Source organism: Doryrhamphus excisus, linkage group LG3, assembly GCF_037039965.1.
Source record: "Doryrhamphus excisus strain RoL-2023G ecotype Guam linkage group LG3, RoL_Dexc_Guam_v1.1, whole genome shotgun sequence".
Classification (NCBI taxonomy): Eukaryota; Metazoa; Chordata; class Actinopteri; order Syngnathiformes; family Syngnathidae; genus Doryrhamphus; species Doryrhamphus excisus.
Genome location: NC_136359.1, coordinates 546,301 through 565,029, shown reverse-complemented (window position 1 = coordinate 565,029; position 18,729 = coordinate 546,301). Strand labels below are relative to the sequence as shown.

The following is an 18,729-nucleotide window of genomic DNA, read 5'->3' as shown; positions in this document are numbered from 1 at the left end:
AGCAGTTAGCTAAGTTTAGCTTCGCATTAGCTTAGCATCAACTGTTACATTTCATAGAAGAACTGCAGAGTCAGGTGACACGAAGCACATCGACTTTGTGAAGGTTGTCCAACTTGTAGGAATCATCTTTATTGGATAAAAAACAAGAAGTGGACTGCCAAATTAAGAGCACGGAATGTTTAGAAGTTTTAACGCCGACGTGTCCGTCATGTGTCACGTCTCTGCCGCCCCACTTCCGCTTGTTGACAGGAAGTCTTAAAATAGAGCTGTCCATCGCGGATGGACTACAGAGGAGGATTCATTATAGTCGTTTACCAAAATTGCCTGACAGACTTCTGTGAGCCGTCAATCACCATGAAGCTCCGCCTTCAAGTCAACGTGCACGGTGAAAGGACACGCCCACACACGCAGAGTGTTGTCAGTCACTGGTCAGATGTTTCTCCAAAACCTCAAAGACGCTCTGAGGATCCTGATCAGCATCCACGTGCACGCCTTCTGGGAACACGCACTACACACACACACACACACGCACACACAGGCCTCAATGACACTGATCAGTGTGTGTGTGTGTGTGTGTGTGTGTGTGTGTGTGTGTGTGTGTACCTGCAGGCCTACAGTGTGTGTCCTGTACACACTGAGTGTGTGTGTGACAGTGTCTGGGCTGTCCTCACTTCTGCTCTGCAGGCGGTTCTGGACCTCAGGATCTGGAGCAGGTCCAGTCACAGCGTGGAAGCTGAACCAGGAAGTGACATCACTCATTACGTGATTGTCCGCTTGTCCTTTTCACTTGGCGCTCCTTGATGCTTGGATGTCTCCATACATGTCTATATGTGTCCTTATATGTCTTTATATGTCCTTATATGTCCTTATGTGTCCTTATATGTCTTTATATGTCCTTATATGTCCTTATATGTCTTTATTTGTCCTTATATGTCCTTATGTGTCTTTATATGTCCTTATGTGTCTTTATATGTCCTTATGTGTCTTTATATGTCCTTATGTGTCTTTATATGTCCTTATGTGTCTTTATATGTCATTATATGTCATTATGTGTCCTTATATGTTTTAATGTCTCTATATATGTCTTTGTATGTCCTTATATGTCCATAGGTGTCCATCCAGCATGTGTCCCATGCATGGGTGTCTACTAACCCAAGACCAGTGACAGGGTCTGTGGTTCTGAGTGTGAGTCTTTCCAAGCAGAGGTCATCAGTCAACTCCAGGAAGAAGACCCTGTGGCAGACAAGGGTGGAAGGTAATGGTGTGTGTGTGTGTGTGTGTGTGTACCTGTTGGGTGAGTTGTGTGTACCTGTTGGGTGAGTTGGGTGACTGCTGCAGGTGTTGGGCGTGCTGAAGGTCACAGGGAAGGTGGTGAAGGATCCATCCTCTGGAGCTGCAGTCCACTCGGCTCAGACGTTCTTGGACGAGCTGAAGGGTGACGGAGTCTGGAAGTGGAGCACGCCGCTCTTACAGCCTGGTCACGATCACCATGACGACTGAACAACAACACACAGTCGCTCCGCCCACGACACTAGGCTCCACCCACCTGGCAGTGCAGCAGGCGGGTGTGATCGCACGTCTTCTCCCACAGCTGACTGGTCGGCTTCAGCCCATCTCCGCAGCTCAGTCCAGCATACTGACATACCGGCACATTGTTACCATGCTACCATGCTACCATGCTACCCTGCTACACCGCTATCATGCTACACCGCTACCATCCTGCACTGTTACCATGCTACACTGTTACCATGCTACACTGTTACCATGCTACACTGTTACTATGCTACACTGTTACCATGCTACACTGTTACCATGCTACACTGTTACCATGCTACACTGTTACCATGCTACACTGTTACTATGCTACACTGTTACCATGCTATACTGTTACCATGCTACACTGCTACCATGCTACACTGTTACCATGCTACACTGTTACCATGCTACACTGTTACCATGCTACACTGTTACCATGCTACACTGTTACCATGCTATACTGTTACCATGCTACACTGCTACCATGCTATACTGCTACCATGCTACACTGTTGAGATTAGTGTATTAGTGTATCAGTGTGACCGTAACGTGTTTGTGTATACCGTCCACCATCTTGTACTTTTCAGCCAGCAGTTTGGCTTGATGAGTCTTCCCTGATCCCGGCGGACCTAACAGGAGGATTCTGGGAGTTCTGGAACGACGCTGAGTCCTGAGAAAGGCCAGAACTACAGCAGACAGAAGAGCAGTGCTGTGTGTACAGTACACAGTACACAGTACACAGTACACAGTACACAGTACAGGATGTGTGTATGCGTATCCCGTATGGCAGACCTTGGTGGTAGATGTGGAGAGGAGGCTGGTCAGCATCCACGGTCTTCAAGATGTGGCGGTAGGCGGAGCTTATACCCGTGACCTCACAGCGGTAACGCTGCAGCTGGGCCATCAGCTGACTCTCAGACACTTTCTTCTCCAAGCGCTTCCCCACCGTGTGGTCATCCGGCCTGAGGAAGGTCTCGTGGTACACGTCTGCACACAGGAAGTGATGTCACCTGGCGCGCTAACAGGAAGCCTGGCTTCCGACCGTCCGCCCACCTCCAGTCAGCGGATCCAGCAGCCTGCCGTGATACCTCTCCAGCAGAACATCCTCAGGAGCCTCCAGGATCACTGGCACACATCAACGGCAAACAGGAAGCGTGATGGCGGGGGGCGCAGGTGCGTCTCAACTCACCAACGTGCTTGGCGATCACGCCGCCCTGCTGGAGACTCCGAGCCTGCAGGCGAGTCTGAGGAAGTCCATCCAGCACCCAACCCTGAAAGACACCCAGGACCCTCACATGCCACCTCTGCGTGTGTCGTGACGCCATTTTGTCATCACAGCACGCTCAAGGCTGGCACTCATCATGTTACACAGACCGGGACTCTCCTTCTAGACCATGACATGTGCACACCAGGACGGGGTGTGTGTGTGTACACCAGGACGGGGTGTGTAGACCAGGACGGTGTGTGTGTAGTTTGTGTGTGTTTACCTTGTTGAAGCAGTCAGAATGTTTGAGTCTTTCTTGAATCAAGTGAACCAGCAACTCATCAGGAACCTCCTTAATGCCCCCCCCCCCGCCCCCCCAACACACACAGACAGTACTTTAGTGAACTTGCGTGTTTCACACAAGTATGCGCGTGTGTGTGTGTGTGTGTGTGTACCTGTTGTCTGAGTGTGTATTGGCGTGCTTGTTTGCTGATCTCTGATTGGTCGTCGAGTAAGCCTTGTACGGTCACGTGAACTGCTCCCAGATCAGCACACAGCTTTTGGGCCTGGCAGGTTAGAACCAGCATCAGAAGGTCAGCTGGACGTTAGCCACCAGTCATGTGATGAAGTCACGTGGTGTCAACTCACCAGCGTGTGTTTTCCCACTGCAGGCGGACCCAGCAGAACCACCCTGGGAACTGACACACGTACACGCACACGCACACGCACGTCATGGAAGAACATGTCGGGGAAGCAGCGCCATCTAGTGCGCACGCACCGTGCACGCTGCTGTCCCGCAGCAGCAGCAGCAGGTAGGAGATGGGGTCGTCGGGCTGGTCCACCGCCAGGCTGGACACCAGGCTCTGAAACGGCAGGAAACGACGTCACCGAGAGCGGGAAGGCTCGAGGAGAACGATGGCGGCGCACCTGCACCAGGTGGAGAATGTTGTGCTGGTCGGCGTAGATGGACATCTGAGCGGGGATCCTCAGAGGTTTCACGACGTCCTCCATCGCGACCCCGAGAAGATTGGCGAGAAGATGGCGGCCCAAGCGGCTCCTAAGTAGCTAGCATGCTAACACAAGAGTCGAACGAAAAAGACTTCTCATTCTCACCTCACGGGAAATGTCTTCTTACCGCCGCCGTTGCCAGGACGCCTCTGCCGTTGTCATGGCAACGTGGCGCGCAGGAGGGCGCGGCTAAGTGACGTACGATGGCCACGTGAGCAACGCTTTGTGTCGGATCAGAAAAGACGCACGTGCAGCAAAAGAAATGTTTATTTTCATTCAGCAAATCCCAAGTCTGACGTCATCTCATCGTAGTTCATGATGCTCAGCTCACGTCGTCTCTGGCGGACCACCAGAGACAAGTCTGGGGCCTCGCCCCCGGTCTGGGGACTTCCTGCCAAGTGGATGGCCTCGTCTGCCTCCTGACCCAAGAGAGGACTTCCTGTTGGGACCTCCTCCTGCTCCGCCTCCTGGTCCACGTTCGCCTCCTGCTCCACCTCCTCCTCCTCCTCCTCCTCCTCCTGGCTGTGATTGGACGGTCTGAAGAGCTGCCACGCCCTCTGTTCCAGGAAGGAGCCCACGGGAGACTCCACAGGGGACATGGAGAGGGGGGAGGCGGACACAGGGGGGAGGTGCACAGGAGACGAGAGGCGTGACACGGCCCCGTTCACCATCCCGACGCAGGAGGAAGATGGCGCCGCGGGCGGGGTGGCGCCCCCGTCTGGCCTGCAGGAGAAGAGGAGACGCGGTGTGAGAATACCGGCTTCTGATTGGTGGATGAGGGCGTGGGAGAGCGGGACCTGCTGGCAGCGTCCAGCTGACTGTAGAGATGAAGCATCTCGCTCTGCAGCGTCTGGACGATCCTCCTCAGGGCGCCGCAGCGACCCTCGCACGCCAACAGCTCGCCTCTGCCACCGAGACACCAGCGTCAGGCCGTCAGTGGCGGCGCCCGAGTCGCCGCGCGGCGTTTCACACACCTGCTCTGCCTCTTGGTGTCGTCCAGAAGTTTCTTCTGATCGGCGATCAGCTGCTCCTTCTTGGCCAGCTGGCTCTCCAGCTCTGCCGCTCTGTGATTGGCCGCCTCCAGCTTCTGTCTCTGCTGCAGCTCCGCCTCCTTCAGGCTCTGGTACTCTCGACCCAGAATGCCTTGCAGCAGCCTCGTCTCCTAACCGACAAAGCCAACCAGCATCACTTTCTCCTCTTAGCTCATCATCTCTTTTCTCTTCTACCTGCTTCCCTTCATGCACTCTTTACTTTAGGATACATCTTTTTGCAGCGTGTAACGTGGGGATGTGGTGACGTTTTTTGCAGCGTCTAGTGTGATGATGATGATGATGATGATGATGTGTGTTTTTTTGCAGCGTGTAACGTGATGTGTTTTTTGCAGCGTGCGGCGTGATGGTGTTTTTTGCAGCGTGCGGCGTGATGGTGTTTTTTGCAGCGTGCGGCGTGATGTAGTGTTTTTTGCAGCGTGCGGCGTGATGTAGTGTTTTTTGCAGCGTGCGGCGTGATGTAGTGTTTTTTGCAGCGTGCGGCGTGATGTAGTGTTTTTTGCAGCGTGCGACGTGATGTAGTGTTTTTTGCAGCGTGCGGCGTGATGTAGTGTTTTTTGCAGAGTGCGGCGTGATGTAGTGTTTTTTGCAGCGTGCGGCGTGATGTAGTGTTTTTTGCAGCGTGATGTAGTGTTTTTTGCAGCGTGTGGCGTGATGTAGTGTTTTTTGCAGCGTGTGGTCCCGACAGTGCAGCTGTGCTGAGGCGGAGCGTGGAGCCGTCGGGTCAGGATGGCGTTGGTCTGTCGTAGGAGGAGCATGTGTTGGTTCTGTAAGAACATCTGCTGATGTAACGTCTCGCTGCTGCTCAGCTGCACAAAAATACCACATTGACGACATCATCATCATCATCATCATCATCCGTCTGTCAGCCAATCAGAGCCTTCCCTCACCTTGAGTGACAGCTGGCTCAGCAGACGCTCTGCATTGGAAGCTTTGTGATTGGCTTTCTGAAGCTCCGCCTCCAAATCCCTGAGCCTGCCCTGACACTCCTGGAGCTCGCTCTGGATCAGCCAATCAGAGGGCCATCAGTGCAGCGTAGGGCGTGTATGTGTTGTGGGGGCGGGGCTTACATGCAGTCTCAGGTGTTGCTGTTCTTGGTCTTTGCGTTGCTGCTGCAAATGGTGCACCTGCGTGCGGAGCTCCTCCTCGTGCGTGGTGGTGTCGAGGCGCAGTTGAGAGGAACGTCGCTGCTCCTCGTCCAGACTGGACCTCAGAGACCGGACCTCCTCGTCCTGGACGGCCAGCTGTGCTCGCTGGGAGGCCACAGAGTGTCACACGTGGTAGACGGCGTGGGAGCCGCTAGGACGGGGCGTGCACGTTACCATGGCGAGACTTTGCTCCTCCAGCGCGGCGGCGCTGATCACCCTGCGGAGAAGGCGGCGGTTCCTGATGGCGTGCTGCTGACGTATGAAACGCTCGTACTGCAGCTGAGCCTGGACCAGCAGCAACTGACTCCTCAGTGCCTGGAGCTCCTCCCCCTGGGCGGGGCCTGACACAGACAGCATCATACTGCAGCTTCCCTCTTTCACGGGGTGGGGGGGCACAGCGTCATGGCAACCATGTAAACAACACTTATGAAGACACGCCCACACTGGCCAATCATGGCCAACGTTGATGAGAAGGTAGTTAGGTAGATAGGTACAGTAGGTAGTTAGGTGGGTAGATGGGTAGTTAGGTAGATAGGTACAGTAGGTAGTTAGGTGGGTAGATGGGTAGTTTAGGTGGGTAGATACAGTAGGTAGTTAGGTGGGTAGGTGGGTAGTTAGGTAGATAGGTACAGTAGGTAGATGGGTAGTTAGGTGGGTAGATGGGTAGTTAGGTAGATAGGTAGATAGGTACAGTAGGTAGTTAGGTGGGTAGATGGGTAGTTTTAGGTGGGTAGATACAGTAGGTGGTTAGGTGGGTAGTTAGGTGGGTAGATGGGTAGTTAGGTAGATAGGTACAGTAGGTAGTTAGGTAGATAGGTACAGTAGGTAGTTAGGTGGGTAGTTAGGTAGATAGGTACAGTAGGTAGCTAGGTGGGTAGATGGGTAGGTAGTTAGGTGGGTAGGTGGTTAGGTGGGTAGTTAGGTAGATAGGTACAGTAGGTAGCTAGGTGGGTAGATGGGTAGTTTAGGTGGGTAGATACAGTAGGTAGTTAGGTGGGTAGGTGGTTAGGTGGGTAGTTAGGTAGATAGGTACAGTAGGTAGCTAGGTGGGTAGATGGGTAGTTTAGGTGGGTAGATACAGTAGGTAGTTAGGTGGGTAGGTGGTTAGGTGGGTAGTTAGGTAGATAGGTACAGTAGGTAGCTAGGTGGGTAGATGGGTAGGTAGGTGGGTAGATGAGTTGCTTTTAGTACCTTTGCTTTTCACGCCCACTTCTTGACCTCCAAGGTGACCCTGATCCAACCACTGGCTGCACGCCGACCACCTGCAGACAACGCCACGGTTTGACTAAACACGCACGTAGCCCCCCCTGCCGCTCGTGCTAGTACACCCGGAGCCTCACCTGCCACTCAAGCAAGCATGTGACCGGTGGCCGTGGGTGATGAGCTGGTCCAACAAGTCCAGAGGAGAACCGGAAGCGGCCTCCTCCTGTCCTGCCGTGGTGTCCTGCGCCTCCTGGAGGAGGGAGCAGCACACTGCCGCAAGTCAAGTCCCACAGATCAACTCAGACGTTGTCCTTTTACCTGCGTCTTCCTCTTCACAAACAACATGGCGGCTCGGGGAAGCGCCAGCTCAAACAGGAAGTCAGGTGAGGGGGCGGGGCCACCCTCCACCAGGCTGTGGGCAGCATTGGAGGGGTGAGGCGGGGCTAGGCACGGCGAGACAGAGCAAGGTGGGGGGGGGGCGTCAGAGATGGAAGGGGTGTGGCTGCGAGCGGGTGTGGAGGTGAGGAGGGCGGGCAGTGAGGAGGAAGGCGGCTGTGGGCGGGGTCTGTCTGGAGGCCAAACAACAAACAATCATGGGTGGGGTGGGCTGGTGGGGGGAGGTGGGTGGAGAAGAAGCGGACCTTGGGGGCGGAGCCTGAAAGACGCGACGACAAGCTCACCTTCGCCGGTCACGACGTCGCTGTGGTCCGCATCTTCCCCCTTCCTGATTGGTTGTTGCTTGACCACTGTGACAGAGGTGCCTCCTGTGGGTCCTTCAAAATAAAAGACAGGAATATAGAACACACCTCCTTGTCCTTGTTTGCGTGCACGCATCTCACCTGACAGGGAGCTGGTTCTACTCAAGGGGGGGGCGGGGCTCACAGTGACCATTTCAGGAGGGGGGGTGGACAGGCCACAGTCGGAGGAGGGGCTCCAGGTGACATCAGCCTGGAGAAAGTGGCGGTGAGTGGCCGAGGAGCCAGAGAGGGACATGTGGACATACCGGTACGTCCAGGTGGTGATCCGGTGTCCAGGGAGAGGAGACGTGGATTAGGCTTCCTGAGGGACAGACAGGCGTCCACGTCGTGTCCTTGTGGCCGCACACTGCTCCGTGTCCCCACGTGGAAAGCACAAGGACGTGACAGATGGGCCGGTCACAGGGCAAAGGTCACGCTGACAAGGACTCACCACTGCGGCCGTGGGCGACGTCCAGGCAAGAGAGGGGGGAGGGGAAGGCGCCGGCATCACAAGAGGACTCCAGAGGGTCAAGAGACACCCGGGAACACTCGATGAGGATGTCATGGACCTCGTAGCGCCGCCACCTGACATATGGGAAAAGAACCTTTCAGAATAAAAGCACGTCAAAGCATGGATGACATCAGTGCCAGAAGACTCACTTGGACGGATCCAGTTCCAGGTCTTGAGTGCCGCTAACCAACTCCGGATGAACTCTGACCTGCTCCAACATGGGCTGACACAGGCAACGTCCAAATGAGTCTCCATGAAGACACGCCCACACCCAAGATGTCACCCTGTCCCTGTTCGCTCAGGACTCTTACGGTCCTTTCTGGTCTCATGTGGCGCCCCCACTCACATCCAGCATGTCCCAAACATTCCGTGTCTTACAATCTACAATAGTCCCAGCGGGTCTACAGTAGTCTATGTGGGTCCCAGCGGACCTACAGTAGTCTGAGGGTCCCAGCGGACCTACAGTAGTCTATGAGGGTCCCAGCGGACCTACAGTAGTCTGAGGGTCCCAGCGGACCTACAGTAGTCTGAGGGTCCCAGCGGACCTACAGTAGTCTGAGGGTCCCAGCGGACCTACAGTAGTCTGAGGGTCCCAGCGGACCTACAGTAGTCTATGTGGGTCCCAGCGGACCTACAGTAGTCTATGTGGGTCCCAGCGGACCTACAGTAGTCTATGTGGGTCCCAGCGGACCTACAGTAGTCTATGAGGGTCCCAGCGGACCACAGTAGTCTATGAGGGTCCCAGCGGACCACAGTAGTCTATGTGGGTCCCAGTGGACCTACAGTAGTTTGTATGTGGGTCCCAGCGGACCTACAGTAGTCTATGTGGGTCCCAGCGGACCTACAGTAGTCTATGTGGGTCCCAGCGGACCTACAGTAGTCTATGTGGGTCCCAGCGGACCTACAGTAGTCTGAGGGTCCCAGCGGACCTACAGTAGTCTGAGGGTCCCAGCGGACCTACAGTAGTCTGAGGGTCCCAGCGGACCTACAGTAGTCTATGTGGGTCCCAGCGGACCTACAGTAGTCTATGTGGGTCCCAGCGGACCTACAGTAGTCTGAGGGTCCCAGCGGACCTACAGTAGTCTATGTGGGTCCCAGCGGACCTACAGTAGTCTATGTGGGTCCCAGCGGACCTACAGTAGTCTATGTGGGTCCCAGCGGACCTACAGTAGTCTATGTGGGTCCCAGCGGACCTACAGTAGTTTGTATGTGGGTCCCAGTGGACCTACAGTAGTCCACGTGGGTCCCAGTGCGTCTACAGTGGGTCTACAGTAGTCCATGTAGACAACTTCAACTGACCTTGACCACCTTGAGGAAGGTGTCCAGGTTCTCCTTCATGCTGTAGTGGAGTCGGAGGTAGGAGATGAAGTTGCAGGGGAACATTCCATAAAGTCGGTGGAAGAGCGAGTAGATGCTGGCATGCAGGTGGACAAGATGGCTGACATGGGCGTGGCCTGTGGAGAGAGCAGACAACCAATCAGAATCTTGCCCTGAACGTTTAGTACCGGATGTAAAGCAAGGCGCCACCAGGGTTCTTCAGGCTCCAGGAAGCCAAGCGTCCAAAGACATCAAAGAAGTCATAGATGTGGCGTTTGGCAGCGTGAGGGATCATGGGGAGCAGCGTGATGAGCACCAGGACTCCAGGGACGAGAACCAGCACGTCACCGTCACTCTGACACACAAGATAAGACTTAGTGGTCTGCCAGCAGACCCCCTTACACTAACGTGTCAGCACCTTGAGGCATCGCAGCAACGACGTCAGCAGTGGAGAGCAGCTGACGTGGTGAACCCAGGGTGGCTGCTGGCTGATCATGTGACCCAGCAGGGTGACGGCGGCCAATCGGCTGGCTGGCCTGGAAAGGACTTCATTGAGTTTGTCCAGCAGGGGCTGAGGACACAAACGACACGACCTCATCATGTCACCACCACCGGTGGATGCGCCCAAAGGGGTGGAGCTGTGCTTGGAGGCCCCTCCCACAAGAGCGTCAACGTGCCAATGAAAAGGAGAGAAGCGCGTGTGAGACCTTGTGGAGAGGTTCTCTGATGGAGGACAGCAGCTTCACAGCTTGACCGGATGAGGAGTTCAAGTAGAAGTCCACCAGGCTCCCGAGGACAGCGCCTCCTCTGTCTGACAGGACACACAGCAGATCAGTGGACAAGGTCACACGGGGCGGGGGTGGGGTTCAAGGTGTGTCTGATGTATGATCAGGTGAAGGCCACAGATCCATTTGGTTTATGTGGAGACTCTTATTTCAAAAACTTTGTGTAATGCTATTCTCTCTGACATTCCCCTCAGCCCTCGCCGCAGATAGCTTGCAGGCCTGTGAAACAGCGACCCGCCTCACCTGAATTCAACTGATGGCTGATGGCTACTCTGACTTGCTCCGCCTCCTGCAGATCTGAACTGTCCAATGAGAGCAAGAGCTCACTGGTACTCTGCTCCTTGGGCATGGTGGGCGCCTGCATTCACGCACACACCTTACAATCAAGGTGAACAATAAAACATGGCTGACAGGTGACATGGGTCAGGTTCATTCACATGACAAGAAAATACAACCAAAATAAAGTCAACATGTATGACGTCCAATAGAATCAACAACACTGTGTACTCGAGTGGCGGGTAAAGGCTGCCATTTTGTGTCACATATACTAGCGTCGTGCTTGAAATCGGCTAGATTGCGGCAACATGCAGCTTTGCGTGAAAGGCGCCGCTGCCATGGAGTGACGCAACAGAGGAACGTCCAATCAAATTATTTTTCGCTGACGCTAGCCAATGTGGTGACGTCACGTGGACGATACACATGCTCGCTTATCTAAGCTAGCCGAGCTACCGTGCTAACAGCTGTCCGGTTCGGTCTTTGCCAGGTTAGCTTGCTCGGAGCCAACCTGTCCGCCGACCCGTAAGACGCCGTTAACGGCCAGCGTACGTTGAACAGAGACGGCAAAGAAAAGAGCGTAAACGTTTGAAGCCTGGACAAGTTTTACCTTCAGACGCGTTGATCCGAGCAGGGCGCCGCCATGTTGACTCACCAGTCCCGCCTACCGCAGCTACGCGACACCTGCCCCTGTCAATCAATGTCACGAGGCGTTCAGGGAAGACAAAAGTTGAAATGTCTTCTTCTTTCTGATCGAGGTTCAGGAAGAGCGAAGTGATACGAAGGCATTCCAGTTGAAATACTTAGAAAATATTTACAACAAAATACAAATACATGAGAAGTTTATAGTCAAACGATGACGCAATAAAGGTTCGAATAAGCCGTGAGAACTGGAGAATGCTGACTGCGGTTCAGTAAAGTGGACTCGGTGTTTGCACTTTGAGATAAAGTCACTGAGCAGCTGCGTTCCTTCTCACGTCCCTGCCGTGCCACTGAAGCGGAAGTACACGAACACAAACTTCACCAAATCAATCTTGAAACCATCACAAATGAAGAAAATGACGTCACCACCCCACGGATGCTGTGCCATACAATCATGTGTGTATTCTGCCACACGGGAGGACCTCTTGTCTTGATGGGACCCGCTGGTGGTGCGTTCAGGGTCGCAGCCGGGCGGTGCTCCGGGCGGCTATAAAAGCCGCAGCTGATTGGCTGACCGGAGCGAGGAGAATGAAGATGGCGCTGATGCTGGCGACGCTGATGAGCGTCACTTTGAGTGCGATCTCAGCCGCAAAGGTCAAACTCCACTTGTGCAAAGTTAACGTGTGTGCTGCATTCATGTCACTGAGTGCGTGTGTGTGTCTGTGTGTGTCTGTGTACGTGTGCAGCTGGGGGTGGTGCAGACGGAGGGGGGACAGGTGCAGGGGGTGAGTAAGAGCATGGGACTTTTCAGGACTGTGGACGTCTTTAAAGGGATCCCCTTCGCTGACACCCCTGGACTGTGGGAGAAACCCAAACCTCATCCGGGATGGAGCGGTAACGCCAACCTCCACCCTTCCTTCGTGTGTCATGAACTACTCTCAACCACTGCTGTTGATGCTGTCCCTGGTCATGTGACCTCACGCAAACACCTTCATCGTTACTCGTGCTATTCTCCTCCATGTACCACTTCCTCTACCGCCTTCCTCCTCTTCAGTACGCCATGTCCTTCATCCTCCTGAACGTGCCCCTTCCTCCTGGTAGATGTCTGACCTTTCTTCTGGGGGGGGGGGGCTTTTTCCGGTCATGCTGTGCTAAATGTGTGGTGCAGGTACGCTGGGGAGTCGTACCGTGGGCGCGTACGTAAGGTTGATACGGGATGTGATGTTTGTGTCGGCAGGCGTGTTGAAGGCTAACAAATATGCAGAGCGCTGCCTTCAGGTGACGCTGTTGCAGACGAAAACCCGAGGCAGCCATGATTGTCTCTACTTGAACATCTTCGTTCCTCAGGGACTCACAGGTATGCAACACACACACACACACACACACACACACACACACACACGGGGAACTTTGTTAGTCAGCGTGTGTTATCAGTGTCGTCCAACCTGCCCGTCATGGTGTACCTGTTTGGCGGCGCCTTCCTGTTGGGGGCGTCCAACGACTTGGCCATCCTGGGAGACTCGCTCTACGATGGCAAAGAAATGGCCGACAGAGGAAACGTCATCGTAGTCACGGCCAACTACCGAGTCGGAACGCTCGGCTTCCTCAGCAGCGGAGACGCCCGACTGCCAGGTCCGACCGTCGAGTCTCTGACGCGTCTTGGTGGTGCCGGTCGAGAGGGTCGCTTAGGTGGGGTGTGTTCTCAGGTAACTACGGGCTGTGGGATCAGCACGCCGCCATCTCGTGGGTGCGGAGGAACATCGCGTCCTTCGGAGGAAACCCCGACAACATCACCATCTTCGGGCAATCGGCCGGCGCCGCCAGCGCCAGCTTCCAGGTGAGATTGCCGCCGGGGTCCAGTAGATGCTAGCATGCTAACCTGTGAGGTCAGATGCTGTCCCCCCACAGTAAAGGATTATTCCGCCGAGCCATCACTCAGTGCGGCGTGGCGCTGAGTCCGTGGGCGCTGCAGAGGAACCCCATGGGGCTCACCAAGAAGGTACGGGAAACCGACGTCCTCCAAGCTGTCACGCTTCCTGTTCACCGCCGACACAATTCCCGCAGATCGCCCGCAAGGTGGGCTGTTACCGTAGCGACGAGGACACAATGCTGGCGTGTCTGAAGATGAGCGACCCCGTGGGGCTCACCATGGCGGGAAAGATCGACATCCTGCTCTTGCTGGGCAAAGGTGAGAGTGACGAGGGGGCGGGTCCAGATGCGGGATGATGATGGCGTCCACACGCCCTCCTGTGTTCCTGACCAAGCCCACTCTGCGTAGGCGTCGTCATGGACCTTCTGGAACTCTCCCCTGTGGTGGACGGCGACTTCCTCCCCGAGCATCCCAGTCGACTGTTTCGCAACGCGGCGGACGTGGACTACATGGCCGGCATCAACTCCATGGACGGACACATCTTTGCTGGCGTCGACGTTCCCTCCATCAACAAGAGGAACGCCAACACCACCGTGTGAGCCTCCTGAGCGCTAACACGTCACACCAGATGTCACCCTGATGTCCAACCTTGTCCTCCATGCCAGAGAGGACGTCAGGGGTCTCCTGGCCGGCCTGACCAAAGAAAAAGGAAACGCGGCTGTCGGCTCGGCTTTGAGCGTCTACTCCGCCCACTGGGGTTCCATCCCGGAGCCAGCGGTGGTGAAGAAGACGGTGGCAGACATTGAGACGGACTTCTTGTTCCTGGTCCCAACTCAGACCGCCCTTCAACTCCACGCCAACCACAGCAGGTACAAACTTCTCACCGGATGGCGTCAACATGTTGTCATGTGCACTGACCCCACCCCCACCCCCAGTGGCGCCCGTACCTTCTCCTACCTGTTCAACATGAAGACTCGTATACCAGGATTCCCTGGCTGGGTGGAGGCGGAGCATAGTGAGGACCTGCAGTACTTGTTTGGGAAACCTTTCTCCACCCCCCTGGCCTACTTCCCCAGACACAGAGACCTGTCCCGCTACATGATGGCATACTGGACCAACTTTGCCAAGACGGGGTACGCTCCCACCGTTCCCACTTGAGCTTCCACCCCGTTCTGACCCACCTGTGTCCTTGTTCCTTGGTGTCCAGGAACCCCAACCTGGGAGACAGTAAAGTCCCGGTCCAGTGGCCCCCTTTCACCACAACTCACAGGCCCTTCCTGACCATCAACCACCGGATGAGCAAGTCCTCAGTCAGGTACTTGAAAGACGTCCTTTTCCCGCCATTGGACGCTAACACGCCACCCGTCTCTGCAGCTACGACCTGAGACGCGACTACGTCACCTACTGGACCAGCACGTACGCCCGCCTGCCGCAGGTGCAGGGAAGCAGGAAGACCAGCTAGGCTACATCAAATAAAACCACCTGTCCCACGTCTAGCATCTACAAGACGTCTTTCAAAATAAACTTTCTTTTAATTTGAAAAAGATTCGATGTTTTATATGATGTCCTTCTGCTCATCACATCTTCCTGTCCTCCTCTTCCACTTCCTGCCGGGAGGCGGGGAGTGACCTCTCGCTTGGTTTGGGAACGGCGTAGCCGTGACCCTCGAGGTCACCTGCGACGGCAGCCATCCCCCTCCAGGCGTCTCCTTTCATGTCCTCGGGGTGGTCATACTCAGAGGGCGGGGCTGCACAGCTTTCCGGCTCGTCGTAAATGTGATCTTCGTTCCCGTAGACCGTGGTCACGGTGTGGACCTGAGGAACCTGGCCTTCCATGGCTGGACGTCCCACATGCTCGTAGAACCTCTCAGCACCACCAGCCTTTTGGGAGATCAAAATGTCTGCCCTAACCTTCTTGGAGGCGCCGTGGAACGGGAGAGAATACTCGCCATCCTGTTTGATGAGGCGCGCTGCGCATGCCGGCGCACCCCTTGTCTTGGTCCACTTGTTGGGAAAGGAGACCTGTGAGTATGTCTGCTCCAGGGACCACAGCCCTGAGGGACAGGGCGCAGGGGGGACAGCGAGGGTCACGGGACTGCCGGGCGTCACACGGACTCTTGTTTTAGGGACGAGACCACCGTCAGTGTCCAAGGTCATCTTGTCAACCCCCATCATGGTCTGGTCCAGACCCTCGTCCGCCTGAGAGACGATACCGCAGTCCATCAGATGCAGTCATCATATGCACCACGACATACGTAGTACATTGACATAGTACATAGTACATTGACATACTAGTGCATAGTGGTGGTTAGGTTTATATACTATATATATACTATATACGTATATTCAATGTACATAGTACATAGTGGTGGTTATGTATATATACTATAAAATAGTACATAGTACATAGTGGTGCACCCACAGGGGGCCCATGTTGCCCTTTTGGGTGGCGGCCGCCCAGGCCCCGTGGGTCCACACGACTTTAGCGTACGGAGCGGCTGGCTCTCACCTTTCCCTCAACGCGTGGTCCCGAACGCACCATCAGCAGTGGCGTATGAAGACGGTATGAAGAGGTATGCATGATTTTTGGGAAATATGTACTGTAGTACTGTTTGAGAGTACTTCATGTACTTCACGTGGATATGAACAAGGGCCTGGTCATGTGACGTGTCAGAGGACATGTATTTAGGTCATGTGACGCGTGAGCTTAACTGACCTGAGCCGCAAAGGATTGTGGGTCATGACTGCAGGCAGGAGACTGGGGCCGCGGTGTGCCGCTGGGTAAAAGGGGTGGGCCGGGGGTCCGAGGGAGGTCCACATTCATCGGCCCGCCTCCACACGAATGACGGACACGCTGCAGGCTGATGGCGGCCTCCACGGCCTGGAACAGGAAGTTGCCCTCTTTGGTGTCGAACTCAAAACTCCCCTCCCCCGACTCACACCTACGCCCCGCCTCAAAGGAGAACGTGTTCTGAGGAGAGGCCACGCCCACATAAGAACCACACAGACTCACGTGTGTGTGTGTGTGTGTGTGTGTGTGTGTGAGCGACCTTGTCCCGCCCGAAGCGTCGTAGAAATCTGTACGGCCACGACAGCACGACGACTGCACGACTGTCCAGCAGGTGGAGCGCCTCCTGGCTGGCCCGCAGGACGCCGTCCCCCTTTAGGCTGCAGCGCTCTGCTGCGTCTGTCCTCCTTACACACACCTGGAAGTCCCTCACTGCACACGCACACACGCACACACACAGCCATGAGCTTCACTTCCTGTCTCACTTCCTGTCCTGTTCCATTCATGACTCACATGTGTCTGTGCGGCTGCTATACAACATGTTGTCCTCCATCCCTTCTTCTTCGCTTCTTTTCTGTAGGCTGCCACGCCTCCTGCTAGGCTCCGCCCAGCTCCCCTGCACACACACACACACGCACACACACACACACGCACACACACAGCTGCATGAGTGCCTCCTGAGCTCCTAAAGGACATTACCCATATATGACAGCACAGGTATATATGACAGGGGGTGCGTGCATACGGGGAAGGCGGTCTGACACAGCTGGAGCGTCCACTCGTCCACATGTTGTCTGCGGGCTGCAAAGACGTACGTCTTGTCCGTGGTCTCCACCAGGAAAGACGCCGTGTCTCTGGGACACGCGTCCGCGTCCGTCTCGCTCACTCGGATGCAGTCGGACAGGCGGATCACCTGAGGGAACATCAGCCCCGTCGTGACCTCGCATCCGCACCACCACCCCCCCACCCGCCCAAAGACCAGACAGGACACCTTCTTGTGGTCCTGATGCTTGCGTCCGCTTCTTTGCTTCTTCTCTACGCCTCCGCCATCTTTACTCTCGTACAGCTCTAGCCGAGATATGGAACACACACTCTCTCCGTACAACACGCACCACATGCTCCTCCACTTCTAACAGCCGCACACAATCACAACGCTTCAATCACAAATCTTCTACTTTTTATGCTACATCATGCTACATCTGCATTCATACATTCATACATGGATCTACACACATGTCAAAGTATGAATACTCTACATCAATGTACTGTACTGTACCGTAAGTACATGAATGGATAGTGCATGAATGTAGAGTATAGTAAGTACATGAATGTACTGTACTGTACTTTAAGTACATGAATGTAGAGTATAGTAAGTACATGAATGTAGTATAGTAAGTAGATGAATGTAGAGTATAGTACGTGCATGAATGTACTGTACTGTACTGTAAGTACATGAATGTAGAGTAGTATAAATAGATGAAGGTTGAATGAATGTAGAAGAGTACACAATGGTAGGAGCAGATGTGTGCAGAGTAGTAGTAGTAGTAGTAGTAGTAGTATTGGAAGTGTGTACCTTTCCAAAGGTATGTTGTTGTTGAAGGTAAAGTTGTCCTTCTTTCCTGATGTGGTCGTCCATGTTGGTGTCTGCTGACGTTTGCCGTCCAACTTCCTGTTCTTCTTCCTGCCGTCGCTGCTGTCACTTCCTCTTTACCACAACCCACGTCAGCACCGCTTCCTCTCTCATCTACACAGTACTACACAACTGTACTGCACAAGTACACGTGAGATCATCATCATCATCCTCATCTTTATGATCTCTGACACCCAATCAGGATTTAAAGGGGGGGGTGGCTATTATTATTATTATTATTATTATTATATAACCTGACTTTCCATCTACGGGACTCGAACGCCCTTTGTCTTATTTTTACATGATAGAACACCACTTTACCAATGCCATCACATGACCGTACAGGGACATAAACAGGACATCACCCAGATTTAGGATCAACAAAGGGACAACACCTTTATTCATTATTCTTTATTGGTTAGTCTTTATTGATTATTCTTTATTGATTATTGTGTTGTCGCTCTGCTGCCACCTGCTGCTCTTTCTTTGCAGCGCATCCTGAGCAGCAGCATGCGGCCACTGCTGCACACACCTGGGGTCACCTGGGGTCACCTGAGGTCACCTGGGGTCACCTGAGGTCACCTGAGGTGAAGTACAAGTTCCTGTACTTGTGTTTTTCCTGTATGCCTTTTGATCCCTTTGATGCAGCGGTTTTGTTACCGTGTTCTGGCTAGTGTAGTTTTTGCCTAGCAACCACTGGATAGTGGTACTTTTACCGTCTGGCTGGACTCTTTTGGTCCATTGCCTGCCGCCGCGTCTTGGGTTCCAGACCAGTTTGTAGTTCTTGACTTATTGTTTAGGGTTTATTGTTGCTTATTGATTATTGCAGCCCCTGAAGTGCTTTCTAGACTCTACAGTAAAAATGCTGATGTTGCTAAATGATCTGTACTAGCTAGATAGTTGAGATATAAGATATAACATAAGATATGAGATATAAATACTGAGAAGTTCCCAAAGGCCTCTGGACTAAAAGTTCATTTAATAAGAGTGAGATCCTGCCTATGAAGGACTGGACTATTCCTACAGCGT

General features: G+C 54.1%; 4 protein-coding genes across 11 annotated transcripts; 1 reads left to right on the top strand and 3 right to left on the bottom strand.

Annotated features, from left to right (window-relative positions):
- Positions 1 to 96: 96 nt before the first annotated feature.
- On the bottom strand, positions 97 to 3,969 carry ak8 (adenylate kinase 8). Its single transcript, XM_078789358.1, is given in 15 exon segments — positions 97 to 508; positions 604 to 733; positions 1,153 to 1,233; positions 1,310 to 1,445; positions 1,547 to 1,636; positions 2,100 to 2,222; positions 2,329 to 2,523; positions 2,590 to 2,661; positions 2,726 to 2,807; positions 3,024 to 3,092; positions 3,196 to 3,306; positions 3,389 to 3,450; positions 3,453 to 3,603; positions 3,668 to 3,813; positions 3,876 to 3,969. Coding segments are annotated over 14 exon segments (1,476 nt in total). The 5' UTR covers positions 3,752 to 3,813; positions 3,876 to 3,969; the 3' UTR covers positions 97 to 418.
- tsc1a (TSC complex subunit 1a) lies at positions 3,876 to 14,155 on the bottom strand. Of its 7 annotated transcripts, XM_078789350.1 has the most exons (22): positions 11,382 to 13,120; positions 10,742 to 10,874; positions 10,421 to 10,524; positions 10,132 to 10,284; positions 9,924 to 10,068; positions 9,696 to 9,850; positions 8,546 to 8,619; positions 8,337 to 8,470; positions 8,152 to 8,252; positions 7,988 to 8,096; positions 7,829 to 7,921; positions 7,467 to 7,717; positions 7,286 to 7,398; positions 7,137 to 7,207; positions 6,120 to 6,319; positions 5,868 to 6,050; positions 5,688 to 5,798; positions 5,484 to 5,606; positions 4,723 to 4,910; positions 4,546 to 4,653; positions 4,080 to 4,471; positions 3,876 to 3,969 (listed from the first exon to the last, which is right to left on the bottom strand). In XM_078789350.1, exons 2-22 carry the CDS (start codon positions 10,860 to 10,862, stop codon positions 3,938 to 3,940), a joined length of 2,961 nt encoding a protein of 986 aa, XP_078645476.1. In that variant the 5' UTR covers positions 10,863 to 10,874; positions 11,382 to 13,120; the 3' UTR covers positions 3,876 to 3,937. The 7 variants fall into 7 exon arrangements, with proteins under 7 accessions (XP_078645476.1, XP_078645474.1, XP_078645475.1 ...); XM_078789348.1 differs by lacking the exon at positions 3,876 to 3,969 and having other exon boundaries at positions 3,998 to 4,471; positions 11,382 to 13,115; XM_078789349.1 differs by lacking the exon at positions 3,876 to 3,969 and having other exon boundaries at positions 3,998 to 4,471; positions 10,742 to 10,856; positions 11,382 to 13,112.
- Positions 10,868 to 14,771, top strand: LOC131128567 (bile salt-activated lipase-like). 2 transcript variants are annotated; one of them, XM_058071520.2, is made up of 12 exons: positions 10,871 to 12,067; positions 12,160 to 12,307; positions 12,651 to 12,770; positions 12,848 to 13,045; positions 13,120 to 13,250; positions 13,305 to 13,412; positions 13,478 to 13,601; positions 13,692 to 13,878; positions 13,949 to 14,152; positions 14,219 to 14,416; positions 14,491 to 14,598; positions 14,658 to 14,771. In XM_058071520.2, the coding sequence occupies exons 1-12, from the start codon at positions 12,002 to 12,004 to the stop codon at positions 14,743 to 14,745; spliced, it is 1,680 nt and encodes a 559-aa protein (XP_057927503.2). In that variant the 5' UTR covers positions 10,871 to 12,001; the 3' UTR covers positions 14,746 to 14,771. The 2 variants fall into 2 exon arrangements, with proteins under 2 accessions (XP_078645483.1, XP_057927503.2); XM_078789357.1 differs by having other exon boundaries at positions 10,868 to 12,067; positions 12,848 to 13,250; positions 13,322 to 13,412.
- On the bottom strand, positions 14,768 to 18,597 carry dok2 (docking protein 2). The gene is made up of 7 exons (XM_058071526.2): positions 17,644 to 18,597; positions 17,062 to 17,199; positions 16,816 to 16,983; positions 16,584 to 16,686; positions 16,333 to 16,502; positions 15,999 to 16,253; positions 14,768 to 15,481 (listed from the first exon to the last, which is right to left on the bottom strand). Exons 1-7 carry the CDS (start codon positions 17,704 to 17,706, stop codon positions 14,861 to 14,863), a joined length of 1,518 nt encoding a protein of 505 aa, XP_057927509.2. The 5' UTR covers positions 17,707 to 18,597; the 3' UTR covers positions 14,768 to 14,860.
- Positions 18,598 to 18,729: the final 132 nt, after the last annotated feature.